At 39.6% G+C, this 20,342-nt stretch overlaps 2 protein-coding genes across 12 annotated transcripts in view; one reads left to right on the top strand and one right to left on the bottom strand.

The window, feature by feature from the left end:
- LOC105257124 (cytosolic carboxypeptidase 1) overlaps positions 1 to 20,134 on the top strand; it is a 31,128-nt gene extending 10,994 nt beyond the window's left edge. For 9 of the 10 annotated variants that reach the window (XM_025409062.1, XM_011267539.3, XM_011267540.3 and 6 more), the window contains 5 exons: positions 17,865 to 18,117; positions 18,440 to 18,564; positions 18,868 to 19,020; positions 19,293 to 19,437; positions 19,718 to 19,844. In XM_025409062.1, the coding sequence (XP_025264847.1) occupies positions 17,865 to 18,117; positions 18,440 to 18,564; positions 18,868 to 19,020; positions 19,293 to 19,404 (643 nt within the window). In that variant the 3' untranslated portion in view covers positions 19,405 to 19,437; positions 19,718 to 19,844. Of the gene's footprint in view, positions 1 to 17,864; positions 18,118 to 18,439; positions 18,565 to 18,867; positions 19,021 to 19,292; positions 19,438 to 19,717 lie in introns of all 10 variants that reach the window. The other variant, XM_011267541.3, reaches the window with a different exon arrangement.
- LOC105257123 lies at positions 71 to 8,043 on the bottom strand. Of its 2 annotated transcripts, none has more exons than XM_011267538.3 (4): positions 7,838 to 8,043; positions 3,443 to 3,800; positions 2,785 to 2,940; positions 71 to 1,817 (listed from the first exon to the last, which is right to left on the bottom strand). In XM_011267538.3, exons 1-4 carry the CDS (start codon positions 7,881 to 7,883, stop codon positions 1,100 to 1,102), a joined length of 1,278 nt encoding a protein of 425 aa, XP_011265840.1. In that variant the 5' UTR covers positions 7,884 to 8,043; the 3' UTR covers positions 71 to 1,099. The 2 variants fall into 2 exon arrangements, with proteins under 2 accessions (XP_011265840.1, XP_019884886.1); XM_020029327.2 differs by having other exon boundaries at positions 1,645 to 1,817; positions 2,778 to 2,940; positions 7,838 to 8,042.
- Positions 20,135 to 20,342: the final 208 nt, after the last annotated feature.

Raw genomic sequence — 20,342 nt, forward strand, 5'->3', positions numbered from 1 at the left:
GATGGAAATTTTTAACTTTACACTCGAGAATGGAACGGTGCAAGGGAACACGTGGCCGCGCGCCACGTTATAAGATTGTAATTGTACCTTTATTAAAGTTTAGTTATACAAATCGCACATTCGCGCCGTTGTACGCTTAATTAATGTGGAAGTGACTTAACAGTTAGAGAACAACATTTTACATTAACGAAACTACGTACGCCAATCATCATACGTCTGAATGACCGAAACGTTGAGAGATTAACATTCGCGATCTTTTTAATATTGCATATCGAAAATATCGAGAACTATTGGACTGTCGAACGTTTCGTCTTGCAGACGTATAGATATACATTAAATACGATGATGATTATTTCCTTACGAAGATATAAGACGCTGGCGGACGCGCTAGTAATGTCGATAGTAAATCCTGGGTCAGATTTTGTTTTTTTTTTTCCGATTTTTTGGAACGTTGACTTGTCATATTCAATATGACAATGAATTAAAGATGATTTGTCATATTCAATATGACAATAAATTAAAGATGACAAAGTCGAAATAAAGAATAAATGAGATGAAGATAAAAACAGATTCATTCTACGATTCGTTCGCCGGCGTCATTGATGATTCAGGATGAGCTAAATAATCGTGTAAATGCCCTTGCGAAAATGTAGCAGTTTATCGAGTAACGTCGGCAGGAGAATAATTCGTCTTTTCGATTGATACCGCGGCTTCTATCTTTTCGACAAACTTTCGCAATATTATCATTTTCGTGCCGCGTTCGTTTCAAAGCGCCGAATAATTCTAACGATGATCCGAAATCATTCATCTCTGCCTGCCGCCGACCGAGAAAGCTGACAAAAATCGTGTCCCTCTCTCTCTGATCCAAAACTATCGAGCATTGTACCTGGAGTGTACACCTTAAGTTAGAACTAAGCGAGCGGCGACGAAGGCGGTGATAGCTGGCCGCCCGTGTCGCGTAACGAACTCGCGCGATATACATATATACCTAGTTCCTCAAGAATCAATCTATGTGTGCGTGTAAATGTGTGCTTGTGTCTGTGTTTGTCACTTATACGACGCTAGATAACGCGACGTTGCCTAGGAAGGAAGTGAAGCGTTACTTGGACGGAGGGTCTAATACTTTGCCGTTGGTGCGCACTTTGATGTTGTACCTGTAGGCCGGTTCCGCTTCTGGCAGGATCGTACTGCTGTCGTCGTCCTGGTCCTTCAACATCGTGTCCGCCGCCGGCTGGTCGTTCGCGTAATCCGGCATGCTGTCGTACGGACCGATCGTGTGGGCGTTCTCGAGACCGTTGTTGGGCAGCTCGGTCTCCGTTAGGTCGCCGTAATCGGCAGATTCGCGATGCTCCATCCTTATATCTGACGACGAGGAGGAGGGGGGGATGACAGGACGGGACGCCGACGGCCGTAGAATCTCGCGGGTCTCAAAACCGTCGAAGACGCTGTCCTTGCGCGCTTGGGACGTCACGACGGGGTTGTCGGTGAACAAGCTCGTGATATCCGGGATGTGCACCGGTCGAGTGTCGTCCACGTCGCTGACGGCCGAGCGTTCGTGCTCGTGACCGTCGTCGAACAGCGATGTCGACGATGTTGTTTCGATGGCGTGCTGCTGATTGCCAGATGCGGGAGCGACCGTGGTGATCAGCCTGCTGACGACCGGGTCCTCTGATAATTTCTCGTTCGCTTCTGGTGATGTCGCCTGCTCGTCCTGGTTGTCCGAATAGTTATAGTCGACGTTGGTATTGTCTTCGCGATCGCTCGCTTGGTCGTCGCTGGCTGGCGCCGAGGTGGTCGTAATGTAGGGCCTGTGATTTCTGGAAAGCCAAAGGACTCCTTTAGAGAACGATCGTCGTAATCTCGCTTTCACAGGAATTGAGAAAATCTTTCGTGTGAATCTCCTGGCAATATTTACAATATTCAATTTGCATGTTGTGTTATTATCTTTACTTAAGCGTTATATTAACAGAGCGTAGGAAAGGGTAGCTTCACTGTTGCCGATGGATTACAATGTGAATCTTTTTATATAACGTTATCTGTATCGAGAGAGTGAAGCCATACATTTTGCATACAAGTGTATGTATGTGTAAAAAGTATTTGGAAGGATTACTGTGCATCAAGAAGCGAGAAAATAATTATTGAAATCAAGTTTTAAAGGCGTCTGCATAGAATCTGTAGGATTGAGCTATTCTCAATCGTTATACTTTTACTCCAAAGCTATTAGTTGTGAGTAGAAGATCTCAAAGGACTGGTTCATACCAAAGATTTCACTAGTGTTTCGATCGCCAGTAATAATCGTTTTCCACTCTATCGTAAACTGCGAAAGAAAAAGCATCTGTTTCAAGCTACTTTTATATTTTTAGACATTGCACAGGGGGAAAAAAATTTAATCCGCCGATCAAGTATCGCGTTGTTTCGCGTCCTCGTAAATTCTCTACTAAAAAGGAAATCGCCAAGTTTTGATATCAAAGTTAGATCGGGATTACAACGATTTAATCGAGACGATACAGGCAGGTAAATATATATTCGCATGTAATAAAAACTTCTTCGTATCGCTAGAGAATCCGGATACTTCAGTAGCACGACCAATAAACACATTTGATTATCGCGACACATTTGCATATCTTATCGTCGGAGAATCGTTTGCTTCTTGTCCGTGCTAGAGCGAGAGGCATTCGCGAGATTCCCTTTTCTCCATCTTTCTCCACCTTCTTTTTCCCCTCTTTCTCTTTTTCTCTTTTTCCTTTCGTGTATTTTTGTGACAAGTATTATCTCACCTCTTACCCCTGAGTCGCGGAGACTGGAATGCTGCCGTAGTTGTAGTAGTAGCATCTTGTTTGCTCGCAGATAAAGTCTTTCACGAGGGTGCAATCTTGCGCTTCCCAGGCTAACGTAGGTGCAACCATCGCGACGCATCCGTCCGCGCTGCCGCTGTCGCCACTGAAACGGAGAAACTAGCTTTTGGAATTTAAACGAGAATAATACATTGCCATTAGTTATTCCAAGCACGAGTGTTAAAGTGCTAGATTGAGGAAAAACGGTTGGGATAGTCGTTACTCATGATACGGTTGGGTTAGCATACGATTCTTATTAATCGGATAAAACTCATTTTATTGAATAAACTAGTTTTTTTCGAAGATATATGATGTAATTGATAGATATTTATATTTTATTGATTACTAGCAGATATATCATAGAATCTTTTAGACTCTTAATAATTAATAATACAAAGCAATATATTTGAAAAATGACGTAAATTTCTTAATTTTATATCTCGATAAATTTGTCGTACCAACATAAGTTTAACATAATTTGTAATATCTGCTAGAATTAAAACTTTTAAGTTCCTCGTTAATTTCTTACGTTTGATATTAATCCTTTTTGAGATAAAAAAAGATATAAAAGTTGATTAAAGATTAAAAAAGGATACAAAAGATATTACCTTTCACGTGCCACTCTCTGAGGCTCGGTGCCGGGTGGCACGTCGACAGATCTGTTGCCAGGTCGCTTCAGCATGTAGTCAAAGGTGACATTGAACGGCAATCCCGTGCTCATCCACAAAAACATGTCGGTGCCTAATTTGTTGCCAGAGGTCCAAAAATCATATTTCGTGTAACCGGCGTTTTTCAGATATTGCGTCATCGTGTCGGCCTTCTCCTTCGTTTCGAAGGACGCCAATTGGAGACCCAGGGAACGGCAATACTGATACGCCAGGAAGTAGTTGAGTTCTGGACTGTAGGGATTCATCCGTGAGACGAAATACTGTATGCCATCCAGCTGGATCGTTGTGATTCTCTGGGCTGCAAATTATATTTATATGTCTTTAATATGCTTAAGAGCTATTTGCATCATGCTTTATTTTAAGTCACGTTGAAGTAGTATTCCATCAAAACATTCAATTGTGGCGCCTGCGAAATTGGGACAAACTAATTGATACAATTCTCAGGCTAATTCGCGTGATAATTTTACCGCATATACTAGACTGGAGAATGCATTTACTAGATTATTAAATTAAAGAATATGGAAACAGAGTAACATTACATTTATATGAAAAAGAAATATTAATTTCAAAAATAAAATACGTAATATATACACTTTTATTATATAATACTTTTTGTATTTTTATATTTTTACATTTGTTCGTGTTTCGATCAAATATTTTTTATATTTTCTACAATTTTTTAAATAATTTAATATTTTATTTAAAAAAGAGATATATATATATATATATATATATTTTCTTTTCGTAGAACTTCTTATAGTTTATCGAAGCACGTGTCTGTCGTGAACAAAGCCGCAAATGGCAATAGGGATGACGGGAAAACGCGTTATATGAATTCTAATGTAGCTAGTATCCTATTTTAGTATCGTAGTGCGAAACGATCAAGAATCCCGTTACGATTAATAAAAACATCACACATCTTTCACACATCTTTCAATGCAATATCCAGACTCGATCATTAATGTAGAAACAATGGCATCGAGATTATTCAAACTTTGAGATTTTTAGATAATTTGTATTCAAATATCTCTTAAATAATTTATATACAGTAGTAATCTTTCTCTGTCTCTCTATTTCTCTTTCTGTCTCTCTCTCTCTCTTTTTCTCTTTCTCTATCGATGATAAATTCCAATTATATAACGCGCAAGAGTCATTTAGATTTATATGCTAAGAAGAGCGTATCATTCACATCGTGCTTTTATGCTATACAATAGCGATGTAAGACGCAGCAAGTGGCACGAAATTAAAACGATTATTTCAGCGTCGTTCATGCCCGTCTCATAACACGATTTTAATTTCACTCTAAATGCGTACCCTGACGCGGCGCGTTTTTTAATCGGCCTCACAATGACTCCAAGTTTTTATGAGAAGGACAGTGTTCACGTGATATATCGAGTTCATTGAACCCCCACGGTTATTTGGTTAACTGTATTTATGAATTACAAAGTGCGTCCCGAGATCCCCGAATAGCCCCTAGGTGAACGAGTGTCGCAACCGAGTCCCCCTCATTGTTTCTAGACGCGATTGTTCTCCGTTCTGCATCACACTTTTACGACTCCGAAGACTGTCGCTCGTAAGAGAAATTAATTTTTTACATTCAAAAAATCGAATATATAATTTTTAAAAAAAGAAATACCGATACAAACGCGTAATGATTACGTGCGTAATATTACGTTCGAAATCAAGAGTGATATCTCTTTAATTCCACATGCGAGAGAGTTATGAAACGAAATTGAAAACTTCAGCGCAAAAAGAGAACAAGTTTATCCCATCTCGTCGTTCGGAAAAGATTCAAAGAAATCTCTATGATTGAAAAATCAAAATAAAATCAAAAGGACCAAATGGACAAGTGCAATGTGAATGAAAGTAAACACCTGGAAAGGATCCATATTATTATCCGTTTAAATTTTCAGAGAGACAAAGTAAGCTCGCGATATCGTCATTTATATCTCGAAGATCTCGGCGGAATCAAAGTGTACGAATCGATTTAAATCTCTCGATACCAAGACAGGTAGTTTAGTGCAGGCAAATTGCATCGTTGTACGGTGAAGGCAAGACCGGAACGGAGAGATGGCCGGTCGGCAAGAGTCTAGTCACGGCTGTGGATACTTCGCAGAGCGCATCCGGAGCAAAAACGTTCCGGATCGTGAAGTTGGACGTGCAGGTGGTGGTAAATGACCCGAAGGCCTTGAGACGTCTGCCGCCGGTGCGCGCGCGAAAGAAAAGGCGACTAGTCGCTTTAACTACAGCTTCGTTCACGTAATGCGTTCCCGACTGCCGACTAATGATTTTCGATGAGATCCGACTCGCGCAAGGAATGCGTACATAAACGGGAGCTCGAGCCTCTGTAAACGGTCTCGATAAACGTATAAACTCGCGTATAATCTTTTTCTTTTCATTTTTAATAACTATGGATGACTATCGTCATCGTTCAGGACGAGAGACTTTTTTTGCTTATGAAGATTCCGATATATACACGCACATAAAGGTCGTATATAAATGTAATAAAATTTATCTTCTTCAATATCTTGCTTAAGAAATTATCGTTTTATTTTTGTAAAGATGATAACATTTTTCATTTTTTTAAGATATTTTCAGGCTGTAAATATTTTATTATACAAGATAGAATTTTAAAAGAGATAGAAAAGAAAAAACATAATACGTGCTATTTGTTTGAACCATCGGTTATTTCCGGTTCACACTTTGAATGAATCAACAGTTGGTGCATAACTTTCTTTAATGACAGAAAAGCAAAAGGCTGCAAAACTATCGAATAATGTAAAAAGATTTTAAAGTATATATTGAATGAAGAAAATATAAATATCGAATTAAATAAAAAGTTTGAGAAAATTAAAAATTATACAATTAATAAAATTATATAAAAAAGCTAAAAATCACAGACGCTGAAGGAGGTTGCGAAATCTGTTATATATTATACGTTTGATGGAGTAAAAAATATTAAGTATGTATTGATCAGAAATATATTACAATTGTAGAGAGATAGATATACAACAAATGTTTCGATTCGATCCGCTCCTTTTCAATGCCACGGATTAAGTAACGGTTTAAAAGATATCAAAACGTGTCAAAAATATAAAATTCAAAATTAACGGAAACAGTTACGCAAATTATAACTTAAAAAATTGATATACATAATTGATAATTATAATAAGCTCATAATGCAAGAATGATAATAATCCAAAAATCTGTAAAAAGAAAAGGACAGAGCAACGCACATTAATCTTTTTTTTTTTCGATTATTGTATGGTTTTGTCATGTAGAATGTGTGTTGCTTTGTCCTTTTCTTGTTCCTTTACAGATCTTTAGATTATTATTATAATTTTTGCATTATGAGCCTATTATACAACTAAGAAAAATTAGTGGCCTTCTTTCATCCCGTCATTGCATTTAATACATTCATTTACTGTGAAATTTAGCTTAACACTACATGTTTTTGCCATGCGTTTTTTGCCTAACTCCGATTTACACCGGCGTTTACAGGTGAGCGACTCGCAATTCTGTGAGCACTTCCTTTATTTTCTTTTTACGAATAATTATCAATATGTATATCGATTGTTTAAATTATAATTTGCGCTGCGTTAATTTTCGCTGTATGCTTCCGTTAAATAATTTTGAATTTTATATTTTTGATATTGTCTTGATATCGCTTTTGAATCGTTACTTAATCCGTGACATTGAAAAGAATCCAAAGCGGATCGAAACGTTTGTTGCTTATCTGTCTACAATTATAAGAAAATGGGTTTCTAATCAATACATACTTTATATTTTCCACTCTATCAAACATATAATATGTAACAGATTTTATGACCTTCTTCAGCGCCTGTGGTTTTTAACTTTTTTATATAATTTCATCGATTGTTTATCATTCCAACCACATTATTGTTTTTAATTTAAAAATTATACAATATAAAATACTACAACATATTCTTAATTCTCTCTCTAATATTTTAAATATGTATATCTCTTTTATAAAATATTTAATCCAAATAAAAAAAACATTAAACAGAAATATTTCAAAGTCCGAAATTTTATCGATTTTACAATTTTATCTCTTTTCCGCAAGCTTGAGAGTACTTTTCTTTAGTACTAGAATATAAATTATGCCGTCGTGACGAACATTGTTACGCGCAACATTTAGATGGACGGTCAGAAAGCTGCGTAGGAGATACACTGATCGAACGGAAGAGTGCATAAACGTGCCCGTGATGAGATCAAGAGAACAATCATTTCATAATAATGAAGACGTCACCGGCGAGTGTTGATGTGAGCACAACCGAACCGTGGCATTGTGTCGCGTTGCAAAGGGTTACTAACCTGAGGCGAAGACCACGACGACGAAGAGCAACAGGATGATCTTCATGTTGGCCGATTGTACTGGCGATGCGGCGATCAAGCAGTCAATCGTTTCCGTTTCCGATTCTCGTCTCCCTCTCCCGCTCTCTCGTTCTCTCTTTCTCGGAATACACCGGATGTTAGTGTTAGGGTCGCGTTCTCGGACTGGCCTCGCGCCGCGCCGTGAGCCCCCTTAAGAGTCTTCTGCCCGGATCCCGGAGGAGGGGGTCGTTGAAGATGATTCACTGGCTAACCTAGAGCAGGAGAGCACCAACGCGCGAAGGGGACAAGGCGGCAATAGCGGCGGATGACAACGACGATGATGACATGGAAACGAATCGAAAAGCGATCGAATCGCGGCGCGAAAAAAAAATCGCGGATCACAAGGTCGAAGGAAGGGGAGATGCGCGATGAACAATCTATATATCGAACAATCTGGAGGTATATATCTCGTGATCGATGACGCCACGCTTGATTTGACATGGGTCCTCTCTCTTCCTCCTTCTTCCCTCTCTGCGAAGATGATGTGCAAAATCGAGGATGTATATTAGAGCCCGAAGAGAGAGATACCTCTTCTCGCGGTTGCAAAGTGTTTGAAGAGATAATTGTGTGTTTAAAGGCCTTTGTCAACAGATGAAAAGACGTATTTTTAGACACTCGACACGACGTTTTTAACGCTCAAATATTTAGATGTACTTTCGCAATCGTAATTCGTATAAATAATTTTATTTTTACAGTAAATGAAAAAAAAAATATATATATATATCGTACATTTTCATTCTCGAATAAATTAATACCGCGTGATCATCTATTATTAAATAATTATTTTTACAACAAGAATGGTTTGCTCCACTTGTCTTGAAGCCTGTTAGCGTCATTCCATACGTACATATATCTCGCGTTGGTACGATTGTAAATTAACGGATAACGTATGATTACATCGGGTTAATTATATTAACTAGTGGAGTCGTCGAATGTGAATAATGTTTGTTCAGTTATAATCCGTTGGCAAGTGGCATGGATATGAAATAGTGGAAGGACGAGTAATAGCAAAAACGTCGTTATCCGCGTATCGATCAATGTAGCGTTTATGTTGATCCCATTAATAATATACGCGCGCGCGAACCCGGTTCTCACTTTGTTGCCGACACCATGAATACTCTTTCTCTCTCTTTCTCTTTCTCTCCCTTCCTCTCTTTTTTCGCTCGCGGTGCGGAATTTTACTTTGCCGCGTCTTCACGGTTCTCCGTGGATTTGTATCGACGATGAGCAGCAAAAAGACGCCGGTTTCAAGGCAGACTTCATTTCTGAACATCTTTTCTCTCGGAGGCATCTTCGCGAAAGAGCCCCGATATCATCCACCCCTAAAAATCGCCTCGCATCATTCGTCAGCGAAACGACACGCACGATCGTGCCGCTTAAATTCAACGCTAATTGCGACAAATCGTATACCTTTGAAAAGAAAATTTGTAAATTATACCCTCTCGACCATACCTTGTATACGTACCATACGGTACGTATACAAGTACTTGGCTCGTATACGTTATACATGTCTACCTCGAGTTTTAAACGAATAAACGGACCGACCGATGGAGGAGGCTCAGAGAGATATCGATTGTTAAAAAATCGATTGTTCTGCTCGATTAAATCTCATCCATCGGAATATCGATTCGTCTAACGATTTATAGATTTTGCTGTAGAATCGCGAAGCATTTCGGAGAGGTATACCGTTCGACATGCATTCACTGTCGTAGAAGAGGCGACTATAAATTTTCTGAGAGTCGAGACTTCAACCGGTTCGCTTCTTCGAGGCCTTTGGCGCCGTCTATTCTTACGGCGCTTCTTCTCACGCTCGATTTCTCTCGCGAGAACGCATCGTCATCTTACGAACGCATCTTCCCACGAGATCCGATGGAATTCTCAATCGAATGCACAATATCGCAAAATATAGGCTGCGAGGCGCGTGCGAGGACTACTGGGCGCGTCTCAATTAAGCTTATGCTCGTGATTAATGACGCGAGATCGCATCGTCGGGATGGCCACCGTTCGCGAACGGGATATTACGAGTTATCGAGCATTTCACTGGCATCCATTCGCATACGATGTCTCGTCGATGATTTTGCGAGGAACTATCCGTGGTATTCCGTAATTAAGTGGAACCAATATACACCGTTTTAAATTTCTTCCTTCTCATGCCTAGGCATTAAGGCATTTTTTTCACGATTTTCAGTGAAATTTCTAAATATTCTACTGAACCATTCAAATATTTCATTATAATATTTTTCGCGTTTCAAAGTTTATGTTATTAATTCGCAGATATTTTAATGCTGGATCAATGATATTGCATCGCTGGTATCGAATGCGGTTCTGTATATCGATAACCTGGGCCGCGAAAATGCCTACGTTATTCAAGGTAGACTTCATTTTTTTTTTTTACCTTTGTGTGTTCCCTCTATTCGAATGATCGATCCTGTTCTCGAAATACCGGACGATCGATTCTTCTCTCGTTTGCCTCCGATCGTTGATTACGATACGGGGAACCGGTACGAAAGGCTACATATGTACCCCAGAAAATACGGCGCGTTCTCTTCCCCCTCGTTATCGTCCGTGTACGGTATTATCTTTCTCGTTTTGTCTCTTTCTCGCGTGATATGCCCGGTGGCAGAATCGCCTGGATCAATGATCGGATACGCGATGTGTTATTTCTGGCATACACTGTCCGCCGTGAGCAAAAAGCACCTCGCGTGACATCCAAGACCTACCGCACTACGGAAACTATCCTCTTCTCCGGTCTTACCGCGCAGCATCCGTCTGTTGTATCCTTTGCCGCGCCGCGAGCTTAATGACAGGGTAGCGTAAACCATGCCGGTTCCCTTCGCGGGCACGATTCGAGAATGCAGATGAAGAGGCGTTTTGCGGTTGCCGTGTATTGCGGTTTCTTTTAAATTAAATGCATCTCGATGTAAAATTCAACAATTCCTATATATAAATCCGAAGATTTGCTATTCGTATTAAAACTAGGTCTACGCTAGAGCCTAACATGTTATTAATTAGAATAGTCTAATATAAATAATCACCCATTATTCGGTCGTAATGAGATTCCTTATTTTTATTTTGTATCATGGTAAATTGTATTTTATTTTATTATAATATATTTTTAATTAGTCTATCAAGATTTATTTTTTATTATTTGTTAAACGGAGAATTCTATGAGAAATTAATCGATAATAGTTGCATTTCAAATTGCAAATTCTCTTAAGAAAAAATTCACTTTAAATATGACGCTCGAATTAATGAGGAAACATCTTGAAATTTCTGCATATATCGAAATGCGCCGTGAATGCCTGAGCTTGTACCTCGCGGCACAAGTCACGTTTCGCCGGTTACTTTGGTATAGGTCAGTTTAACAGGTTGGATTCCCATCGCGGTATTCCCGTGGGAATGCAACGCGTCCGTTCGAGTACACTCAGGTCCGACGACACTTACGGAGTTCTCCTCGTGAATCTCTCTATGTGCTGGTAGATAAGAGACGAAAGCAGGAGCTTCGGTGCGCTGGATAAACAAGCGATCTTCCAGCAGCATCATCATCATAGCCATCGTCGTTGTCTCTTCGTCCTTCCGTTCTCTCTTACCAGCACTTTTCTTTCTCCTTCATCTCGTTTTCTTCTTCTTCTTCGTCTTCGTCTTCTTCTTCTTCTTCTTCCTACCTTCTTTTACTCGATCTGTTCCATGCGAGGGAGACGCTAGGAACAACTTCTCACAGCCGCGCCGAGGGACTTGGTCCTTTTTTCCTAAAACAAAAGCAAAGACGGGGGTTCGCCGCGGTGGCCAGCAACGGCCAGCAGCGACCATCGTCGGCCGCGCGACGAGGAGGAGGAAGCGTGGAAAGTGATGGGGCAGGAGATGCGAGAGGGAGGATGCCACAGGGGGATTCTTGCCGAGGTCTATTTCAGGCTCCGCCAGCAAATCGCGCTATGTAAGGCTCTCTTCTTTCCTTCCCTCGCTTACTTCTCCTCTCATCCTTTTTTCCATTCTGCCTTTCCCCCCCTTCCCCTCCTCCGACCCTCCTCATTCTTGCTCCGGTGCCCCTTCGTCTCCACCGTCCGGCTCTCTCTTCTTCTCCTTTTTCTGTGTGTACGGAACTCTCGGTTTTAGCTCGCGAACAACGTCTCGGACCGAGACGATCCGAGGAGCCGTACTGCCCCGGAGGCTTCGACGGCGTTCCTCCATTTTGATACCTCTAGGACAGTGATCCTCATACGATCGCTTCGCGATTAATCGGACGATTGTGTCTCGAATATATTTCAAAATTTATCCACACGATAAAGGTGCATCCGAAATAAATTCCAGGCGATAAATTCCGACGCAAGAATCTTCGAAATGACGAGATTTCACATAAATCTGGACAATTTGACGTTTCATATTTCACGTTATTTATTAATTTGTAAAGATATTTAAGCTCACGTAAAAATTCTACATTTCATCCTTTACAAATAGCGAGGTATATCTTAATTTTATATTCGATTCTCAAGAAGCAACGTCGAAAAATACGAGAAAAAGAGATCGCCCCGACACGATCGGATAGGGTGCCGACGCGTAACTATTTATAGAATTCAGTTCTATCCCGAAAGAATCCAATTATAAGTGCGCAGGAGTGGTCGAGCGACTTCGTAGTACGAAAGGGCCGTGCGACCTTGCACACTTTTTTATGGTTCACTCTTTTGGAGCCATAATTCAGTTAGTACCAGAGCAGCTTATGGACTTGCTCTTTCTTTTGGAAAGTCTTAAAACAGTGTCTCTCACCAATAAATTTACGTTATGACATGACCCCTTCAGCGAACAAAACTGTTGGATGAAGATCAATATAAGATCGATATAGATCATTATCGATTTGTCAAATGCATCTGAGAGCTTTTAATTTTTTACCACGCAGAATTTTAAGCAAACATAATTATAAATCGTTGGTTTCGAAACGTAAGAACTTTCAGCGTAATTATATCGTAAAATAGCATTTTATGTCTCCTTTTACCGCATATGAATTACATTCTTCGCATAATTAATTACATATTACGATGCAGTGGCATGTGAAGACTCAAAGTTGAGAACCGATCGCCGACTACCGATCGTTTCTCTGGAGCGTGGTTCATCGATTACGTACGCGGCTTATTATGTAGCCCCGCTGAGGTCCTGAATATATATTTAGACAGTTTCACGCGGGAAGGGGGAGGGCAATATATAATGAAATTATAGCAGCCGCTCGCGGAATGTGGCGCGGTGAAACGCGCGAAATACGTAATATCCTGGGCGCGATATCCTCGAGCGTTACATCGAGAACTGCGTGATTCTCTTTTTACTTTCAACATATACCTTGTGGGCAATTAATGACGAAATGATCCGAATGACCGCCGCGTAATAACGAGCGCGATGATTGCGGGTCGTTAAGGATGTCATCCCAGCATTGCCACGGCCGGTTTTACTCACGCCCTTGTTGCGGTTACGTGCCTCGGGGAAGAGTCTAAGAGGACGACCTAGAACCTGAAACCGTGAACTCTCGTCCGCCCGATTACGAGGTCGAGGTGAAGAGATCTTAACATAATCGGTTCGTTACATGATACGAAGGCGCATTTTCAAGAAAAAACGTTTCTTTGTACGAGGTGTTCGCTTTATTATATTTATATAAGCAGATCAGACGCGCCACATGCGCGACAAAGTGCATCTTGTGATACATTATGTATCACAAGTTTGAGTGAGTTTAATATTAGATTTATATATATATATGTATTCCTAAGAGTAAAGGATAAAGTATGTATTATAAAATTAAATTTTAAATTTAATTTTCTTTTTAATTTTTTATCTTATTTTCAATATGTCTTATATATTATATTGTGATACATAATGTGTGTGAGTTTAATATTAGATTTATATATATGTATTCCTAAGAGTAAAGGATAAATGTATTATAAAGTTAAATTTTAAATTTTAATTTTTTTTAAATTTTTTTTAAATTTTTTATCTTATTTTCAATATGTCTCATATTAAAACAAGATGTAGAAAAATTTCATTTCATGCTTCTAATATATCCTTGGAATTCATTAGGATTATATTGTTCGGATGATGAGTAGATTGTATAAGAGAAATCGATAATAGTATGTAAATTTACACCCGGCAATTTTCTAATAGTGATATTTAATAGCTATTTTATCAACAATCGTTTAGATAGCGCGACCGGAAATTGCACCGTCATAATACTTGATCGATCTAAAAAAAAATTAATCGAGCAAAGAGGTATACATAGAAGATCGTCGAAAAGACATTCTGTGTTATGACGAACAAGTTACAGTCGCTTGCGTCCCTCGAGCTAAAAAGACTAGAGGATAAGGGGAGAATAAAAGTGGCTGGTCGATATCGTCGAATCATTTGATCCATAAATCTTCATTAATATGATGCTATCCGGCCGATCCGCTTCTGGAATAATTTATCCGGGGCTCTCTCCGCCTATGGAAAAATCTCACAGTCTCATTCGCGTCAGACGCACATCTCGTATATTCATAATACGTCTTTTCTTATCGGCGTTAAACCTCGGAGGACATCCTCGACGCTACGAGCAAAAACTCGCAAGAAAGCCGCGTTTTGTTCCCGCGAGAGGAAATCGCGTTTTAACCGGAGACGAGCGTCTTCGAAGAAACGATCTCCCGAGAGCGAGAGAGAAAGAGAGAGGGAGGAAGAGAGAGGCATAGAAGAAGCGAATGGATTTGCTCGCCCTTTGCCGTCCATGGAAAAAGGGTCGGCTCGGAGACCTTGGGTCGAAGGAGGAATGCAAATCGAGACCGGTCACGAATATTCTAATGTGCAGTTAGTCGCTACAACGGCCGTGGCGAGGGAACGTCATTCGTTTCCTCCCATCGGCGCAGCAGCCACGATTGCACCCCGGGTGCATCATGCTCGCGCACCCAGAGCACAACTCGACTAGATACTTTGCGTGCCTCCGAATGAGCCGTTCCGGCTCATTCGAAACGCAAATGACGGTGTCGAATCTCGTAATGGCGACGGTATTCACGATATTTTTAGCACCAAGCAAACAGGTTGCTGTCCTTTTCACTCGCAACGCGATTTCCGATATTATGTTGATTAAGCTAGATGTGTATAGGGGAATGACCAGGGAAAGATCATTGAAAGATCATTCAACTTCTTCGCTAAAAAGGAAGGGAACGACATATTTGTCACCTATCTACTTCATTTCGAATGATGGTTTACAGTTTCCAATATTTTCACGAATTCTTCTAACAATTTTTATGAATATCTAAATATATAATGAGCCCTTTTGCAACACTTATAACGTACACTAGTGCGTTGCGCACTTTGTGCGTAGCGATGCGTTACGAAACGACGTTACCGTGTTCATGCACGAGATTCAGAGACGTGGAAACGGAGCCGAGAGGAAAAAAAAAACGTCCAGCCACGAGATTGTTGCACGATCGAACCTCGGGATAACCCCGGAGAGAAAATGCTTCCAAGCTCGGAGAAGACGGGATGGAGATAGATGCGAGCGGACACGGATGGTAGTGGAGTTCACGGAAGAAATACGCGATGCACACGTAGAGGAAGGGCCCTAGGAAAGCAGAAGTTCCCATGACAACCGAAGAATTTCGCTTTACGATCGCAAGAACGGACCTTCCCGAGTCCTCGCGCCCTCATCTCTTCCTCGATTTCTTTGTCGGTTATTCCGAGAATTCTCGCTAAGATCCAATATCTCGCGGTTGTTTTTTCGAGCTGTCATTTTTTACTGTTTTTCTACCAGAGATTTATGCCACATTTGAGTGGAGATAACGGCTTAACTCGACAAAGAGATTAATAAAGATTTAAAGATTATTGGTTATCGATTGGTTAACGTATCTCGATTGAGTTATCGTAGCTCGATGATAAAAATCTCGACATTTATCATGAATAGCCTGCACTTGTCGATTAAAGCGTGTAAAGATAAGTGTCAATGATAAATTGAATCTTGGATCAATTTCAAATTGATTCAATAATCTCAATTACATACGAGAGAATTTGATGGCTATTTATTTGAAATATTCGCGATACCACATAAATGTACAAGCGGTATCCTTTGAACGTTTGACGTGAAGTGTATGTCCGAGACGAGTCGGTCGGTTGCATACAATTTGTACAGGATCTCACTAGAGGTGAGAGAAGTTTGCAGTCAAGGCTTCTCTCCTCCTCGAAGAGTCATTGACATTGGCGGATGGCACGAAGAGAGACTGATGCTGCCCATTACATCGAATGGTTAATAAAACAGCGACACTCACATTGTGCAGGCATTCAATTATCGTTTCCAAACATATGACTCATCCTCGTAAGAGTTCTTTCTACACTGGAATCTCATTATTTCCATGAATAAGAATCGAAGAGAAAATTCCTAACATTCAGAAGTACTTTCGAATTAAAACGAGCTCTCTGCGAACCTGTACTTTTATCTTATATAATCAATTACGTAAAAATTTAAATTTACTATTACATACATATTAATAAACATATTATAAAATTTAAATTTACTATTACATACATATCATAAATAAATAAATACATATGTACTGAAATTTTTAGATGATGTAGCTTCTTTATTATATTTCTTATAATTCCGATTTAATTTTAGCAAGGTCTCACGTTATTTCATGAATTTAAATTTGGGAGAGAGTTCCGTGTGTTCGAATCTTGCTCGGGAAAAAGAGCCAGACGGAGACCTGTTTCGCGGATGTAATGCTCGCCGTCAGATGTTGAATGTTCTTAATAGCGTTACCTGACGAAGCGCCTTGCACGTCCCCTCACGATTTCGTTTCGCTGCGCGTTCTGAGACAACCAATCGTTTTTTTTTTGGCATTGCATGCGCGTGATGAGATGTATTATCTCGAATGACTGTCCTCTTTCGCCGGCTTCTGCGAACGCGGCGAGTCGGTGAACGTTTCTCTCTCGACGGAACTGTCATCAGGCGTACATACGTCAGCGTTAGCTGTCATGCGTGCTCATTTAAATCGCGTTATATATAAATAAATGCATAATTATTCCATTAAATGCCGCAGATACATGAAGCATGTTTGTATGAGTTTTCGAATGCTTTGAGCTTAATGCTTTAATGTCGTTTCACTCAAAACTTGACTTTTCTTTCACTTCTACGTCAGAAAAAAAATCGAGTCTGCTTGATTTTCCATGGATCGAGATATTAGTACGGGACGATATATGTGGTATCAAGACAATAGCTATAATTCAAGCGACCGTCTTCATTGGTTGTCACCTGCCATACCCCACTATTAGCTATGCGCGACGCATAGAAGGCGTCACTTCCTCTGACTCCGGCTTCCGGCCGCCGGAAACGTCCTTCTAACCGTGGCTGAATCCTTAAATGAAAACGATCTCTCGCGGTCCCTCCCTTCTTGGATCGCAAACGATATATTGAGACGAATCGTTAAGCGCATTATTGCATAATTTACCTATACATATAGATAGACGCGTTTGATATATAGATTTCCAAGAAATTATCGGATATCGTAAACTTGAGAAAATATCTTAGGAAATTGGTTAATAAATAATGCTTGCAAATTACTTCTCTCGGAGAGACGCATAAATATCTCGAAACTTGCTGCATAAACGTTCGCACACGTTAAAATTATTCCATCATGTTATCGAAACACATGCATTCTTCCATGGCAAATATTGAAATGTTAGAAGAAGCTCGTTGTATGATCAGATATGCTGACATCAGAAAAAGCTGCTTTGGAATTTCCGGTCTCCCATAAGACAGTTGACGATATAATACACTTACAATCGTACTACGTGTAATGCAGAGCGAAGATCATTTCGAATAACTTCAGCTTTTAAACGTTCGTGATCGCACCATTCGACCATGACGAAGTGTCCGGCTAGAACTGGCGTTCCGTCTCTTTATGTGTAACATTCATCGATATATGTCTTTTAACGTTCTTACAACGTACGTTGCTTTCGTTGTCGACAGCAATCGTTACGGTCTGACAAACGAAGACCTGAACCGACGCTGGAGCAATCCCAATCAGATGTACCACCCGGTGATCTATCACACCAAGGGCCTGATGGAATACTGCGCCAGGGTGCTTCAGAGGCCGCCCCACGTTTTCGTCGACTATCACGGCCACTCGCGGAGGAAGAACGTGTTTCTGTTCGGTTGTTCAAGGTCGGGTTCCTGGAGCGCCGCGGACAGGGCGAAACCGGACCAGCCGCTGCAGTATTTGGTAAGAGAATCGACGGAATCGACTATAGGCAATATTTTTAGGTTCTTCGTTCGCGTGCGGATCATTCATCTTACATTTACTGACTCTATCCAGTGGAAGTTTGTCACTTTCAGCGACTTTTCGCAGCTTTCGATTTGCGCGAGCAATTATGCGTCGCGACAACCGCCATTTATTTCACTTCATCCTGAGAGCATTAATTAGCGATAACCAGTCAGCAATATCGCGAGAGGGGCGTTTTTGTCCTCTCAAGACTTCAGGATTTTCATCAAAGCTACCGAATGCGACCTCGTAATAATCCTCTTGGGCATTCGTTCTGTATCAGATGTTACCGCATCTCATGCAGAGGACCTCGCCGGCTTTCGCTCTGCCGCTCTGTTCCTTCAAGGTCGAGAGAAATAAGGAATCCACCGCCAGAGTGGCTGTATGGCGGCAGTTGGGTGTCTCGAGGTAAAACGACTAGGCAGCGATCTGATTCGCAATGTGATTCTGAAACAACAAAGTTATTCGATGCAATGTTTCGAAAACACATCCAATATGAAAGATCTCTTTATCGGAATTAAAATCATGTACACTAATTTTTGACTAACATTAAAATTAATAGCGCGAAACATTTTTGTTTTGCATTTATATTTGCTAATTTTATGCTCCTGTATTTTTAATAAAATGCAATTATATAAATATTACAAAAAATGTCAGTTTATCATTAACCATTAATAATCATTAGTACTCATTAATATTTCATTCAAACAGAAGTTATACGATGGAGAGCAGCTTTTGTGGGTGTGATCAAGGCACATTGGCCGGATTGCATCTCGATACAGGGCATCTTAAAGCTATTGGGAAAGATTTCTGTCAAGCTCTATCCATGATGAAAGACGCCGATGACGATTGGGCTGTCGGAAAGTACGTGAAAATATTTCGCTTTCATTTATTTTCGTAAGAATAAATCTAAATTAAATATGAATGCATTTACGATTGGCAAAATACTTACTAAAAAAGAAGAACATTGGATATATATTTATATATAAAGGATTTCAATATCTTGCATTCAAAAGAGAAAACAACGCTTTCGAAGATCATATTGTTAGTTTGCGAGCTATTTCTTGAGATGTGAATTATTCTATTATTGTGATCAAGATAAGAGATTCTACAGATTAATATGTTATTCGACATAGCTCGACGGAACAGGCCTGTTGCCCGAGAAAGTGCGTCTTACGAAAATCGCGGAAGATTCCGAAATGTATTCAGGATAAACACGCTATACATCATACTATGGCACCCTCTTAGCAAACAAGATAATTAAACAATTACAATTCTAAGGCAAGATTTGTGTATGATCACCCGTGTGCCAATTTAACGCTTTCATTAAATTGTTTCATGTTACATTTGCGTTATTATCGGTGTCGAACTAACTTGCCTATATTGATAATAACAACTTAAGCAAAGAACTGTCATTTTTTTAAATGTATGGTTAAATAATCATTAAACATGTGTACATACGTGTACTTACTGATTTTTAAGTTCAACAGTTTGTTCGTTCAATTCATCATTTATTATCGTTTCATTCAATATCGTTAATTATGTCTTATGTCTCCTTTAGAATTCCCACGGAAGGACATCTCCTCGAAGAGACAGGCTGCATAGATGATGAAGTATGTTCCGATAGCGAACCCAATGAATCTGATTTTGAGACTTAAGAGACTTCGCATTTTAGTCAAGTATCAGCAATTATAAAATTTATTAGTTAATTGTCTGTATAAAATTTAAAAATTGATATAAATTTCCGTTCTGATAGTATAGCATCAAGTGTGTCATACTTTACGAGAAAACTTTTAAGAGAAAATCTTAAACAATGTTTATTTAAAACTAGTAACCGCTACCTCTTATATCTATTTACATTGCAAAGCACACTTATACATATTTTGGAAATTGAATTTTGTCATATAAATAAAATTATTTGTGCTATAGAGTTAATAGCGTGAGAACGCTACTTATGTTAATTATATGTGATTACGTGATTACTTAGGAAAAAATAAAATTCATGAATTTTATATATATCGTTAAAAGAAATGATTTAAATAATAATTATAATAATATAAAATTTTTATATTTAAGAAATTTTTGGATTTTATCTTCATGAAAAAATATTAAACGATATCAAATGAAGGGAGTTGTACCACACATTCCCTCATATTATACCTCGCTCTATACTTTGTACGCTTACG

This window comes from Camponotus floridanus, unplaced genomic scaffold (genome assembly GCF_003227725.1).
Source record: "Camponotus floridanus strain SB8 unplaced genomic scaffold, Cflo_v7.5 scaffold24, whole genome shotgun sequence".
NCBI lineage: Eukaryota > Metazoa > Arthropoda > Insecta > Hymenoptera > Formicidae > Camponotus > Camponotus floridanus.

Excerpts from the sequence above, each read along its gene's own strand:
- LOC105257123 (XM_011267538.3), bottom strand. The coding sequence starts at position 7,883 with ATGAAGATCATCCTGTTGCTCTTCGTCGTCGTGGTCTTCGCCTCAG. Across the intron at positions 3,801-7,837 it reads CGTCGTGGTCTTCGCCTCAG|CCCAGAGAATCACAACGATC; the intron begins GTTAGTAACCCT and ends TATAATTTGCAG. Across the intron at positions 2,941-3,442 it reads CAGAGAGTGGCACGTGAAAG|TGGCGACAGCGGCAGCGCGG; the intron begins GTAATATCTTTT and ends TCTCCGTTTCAG.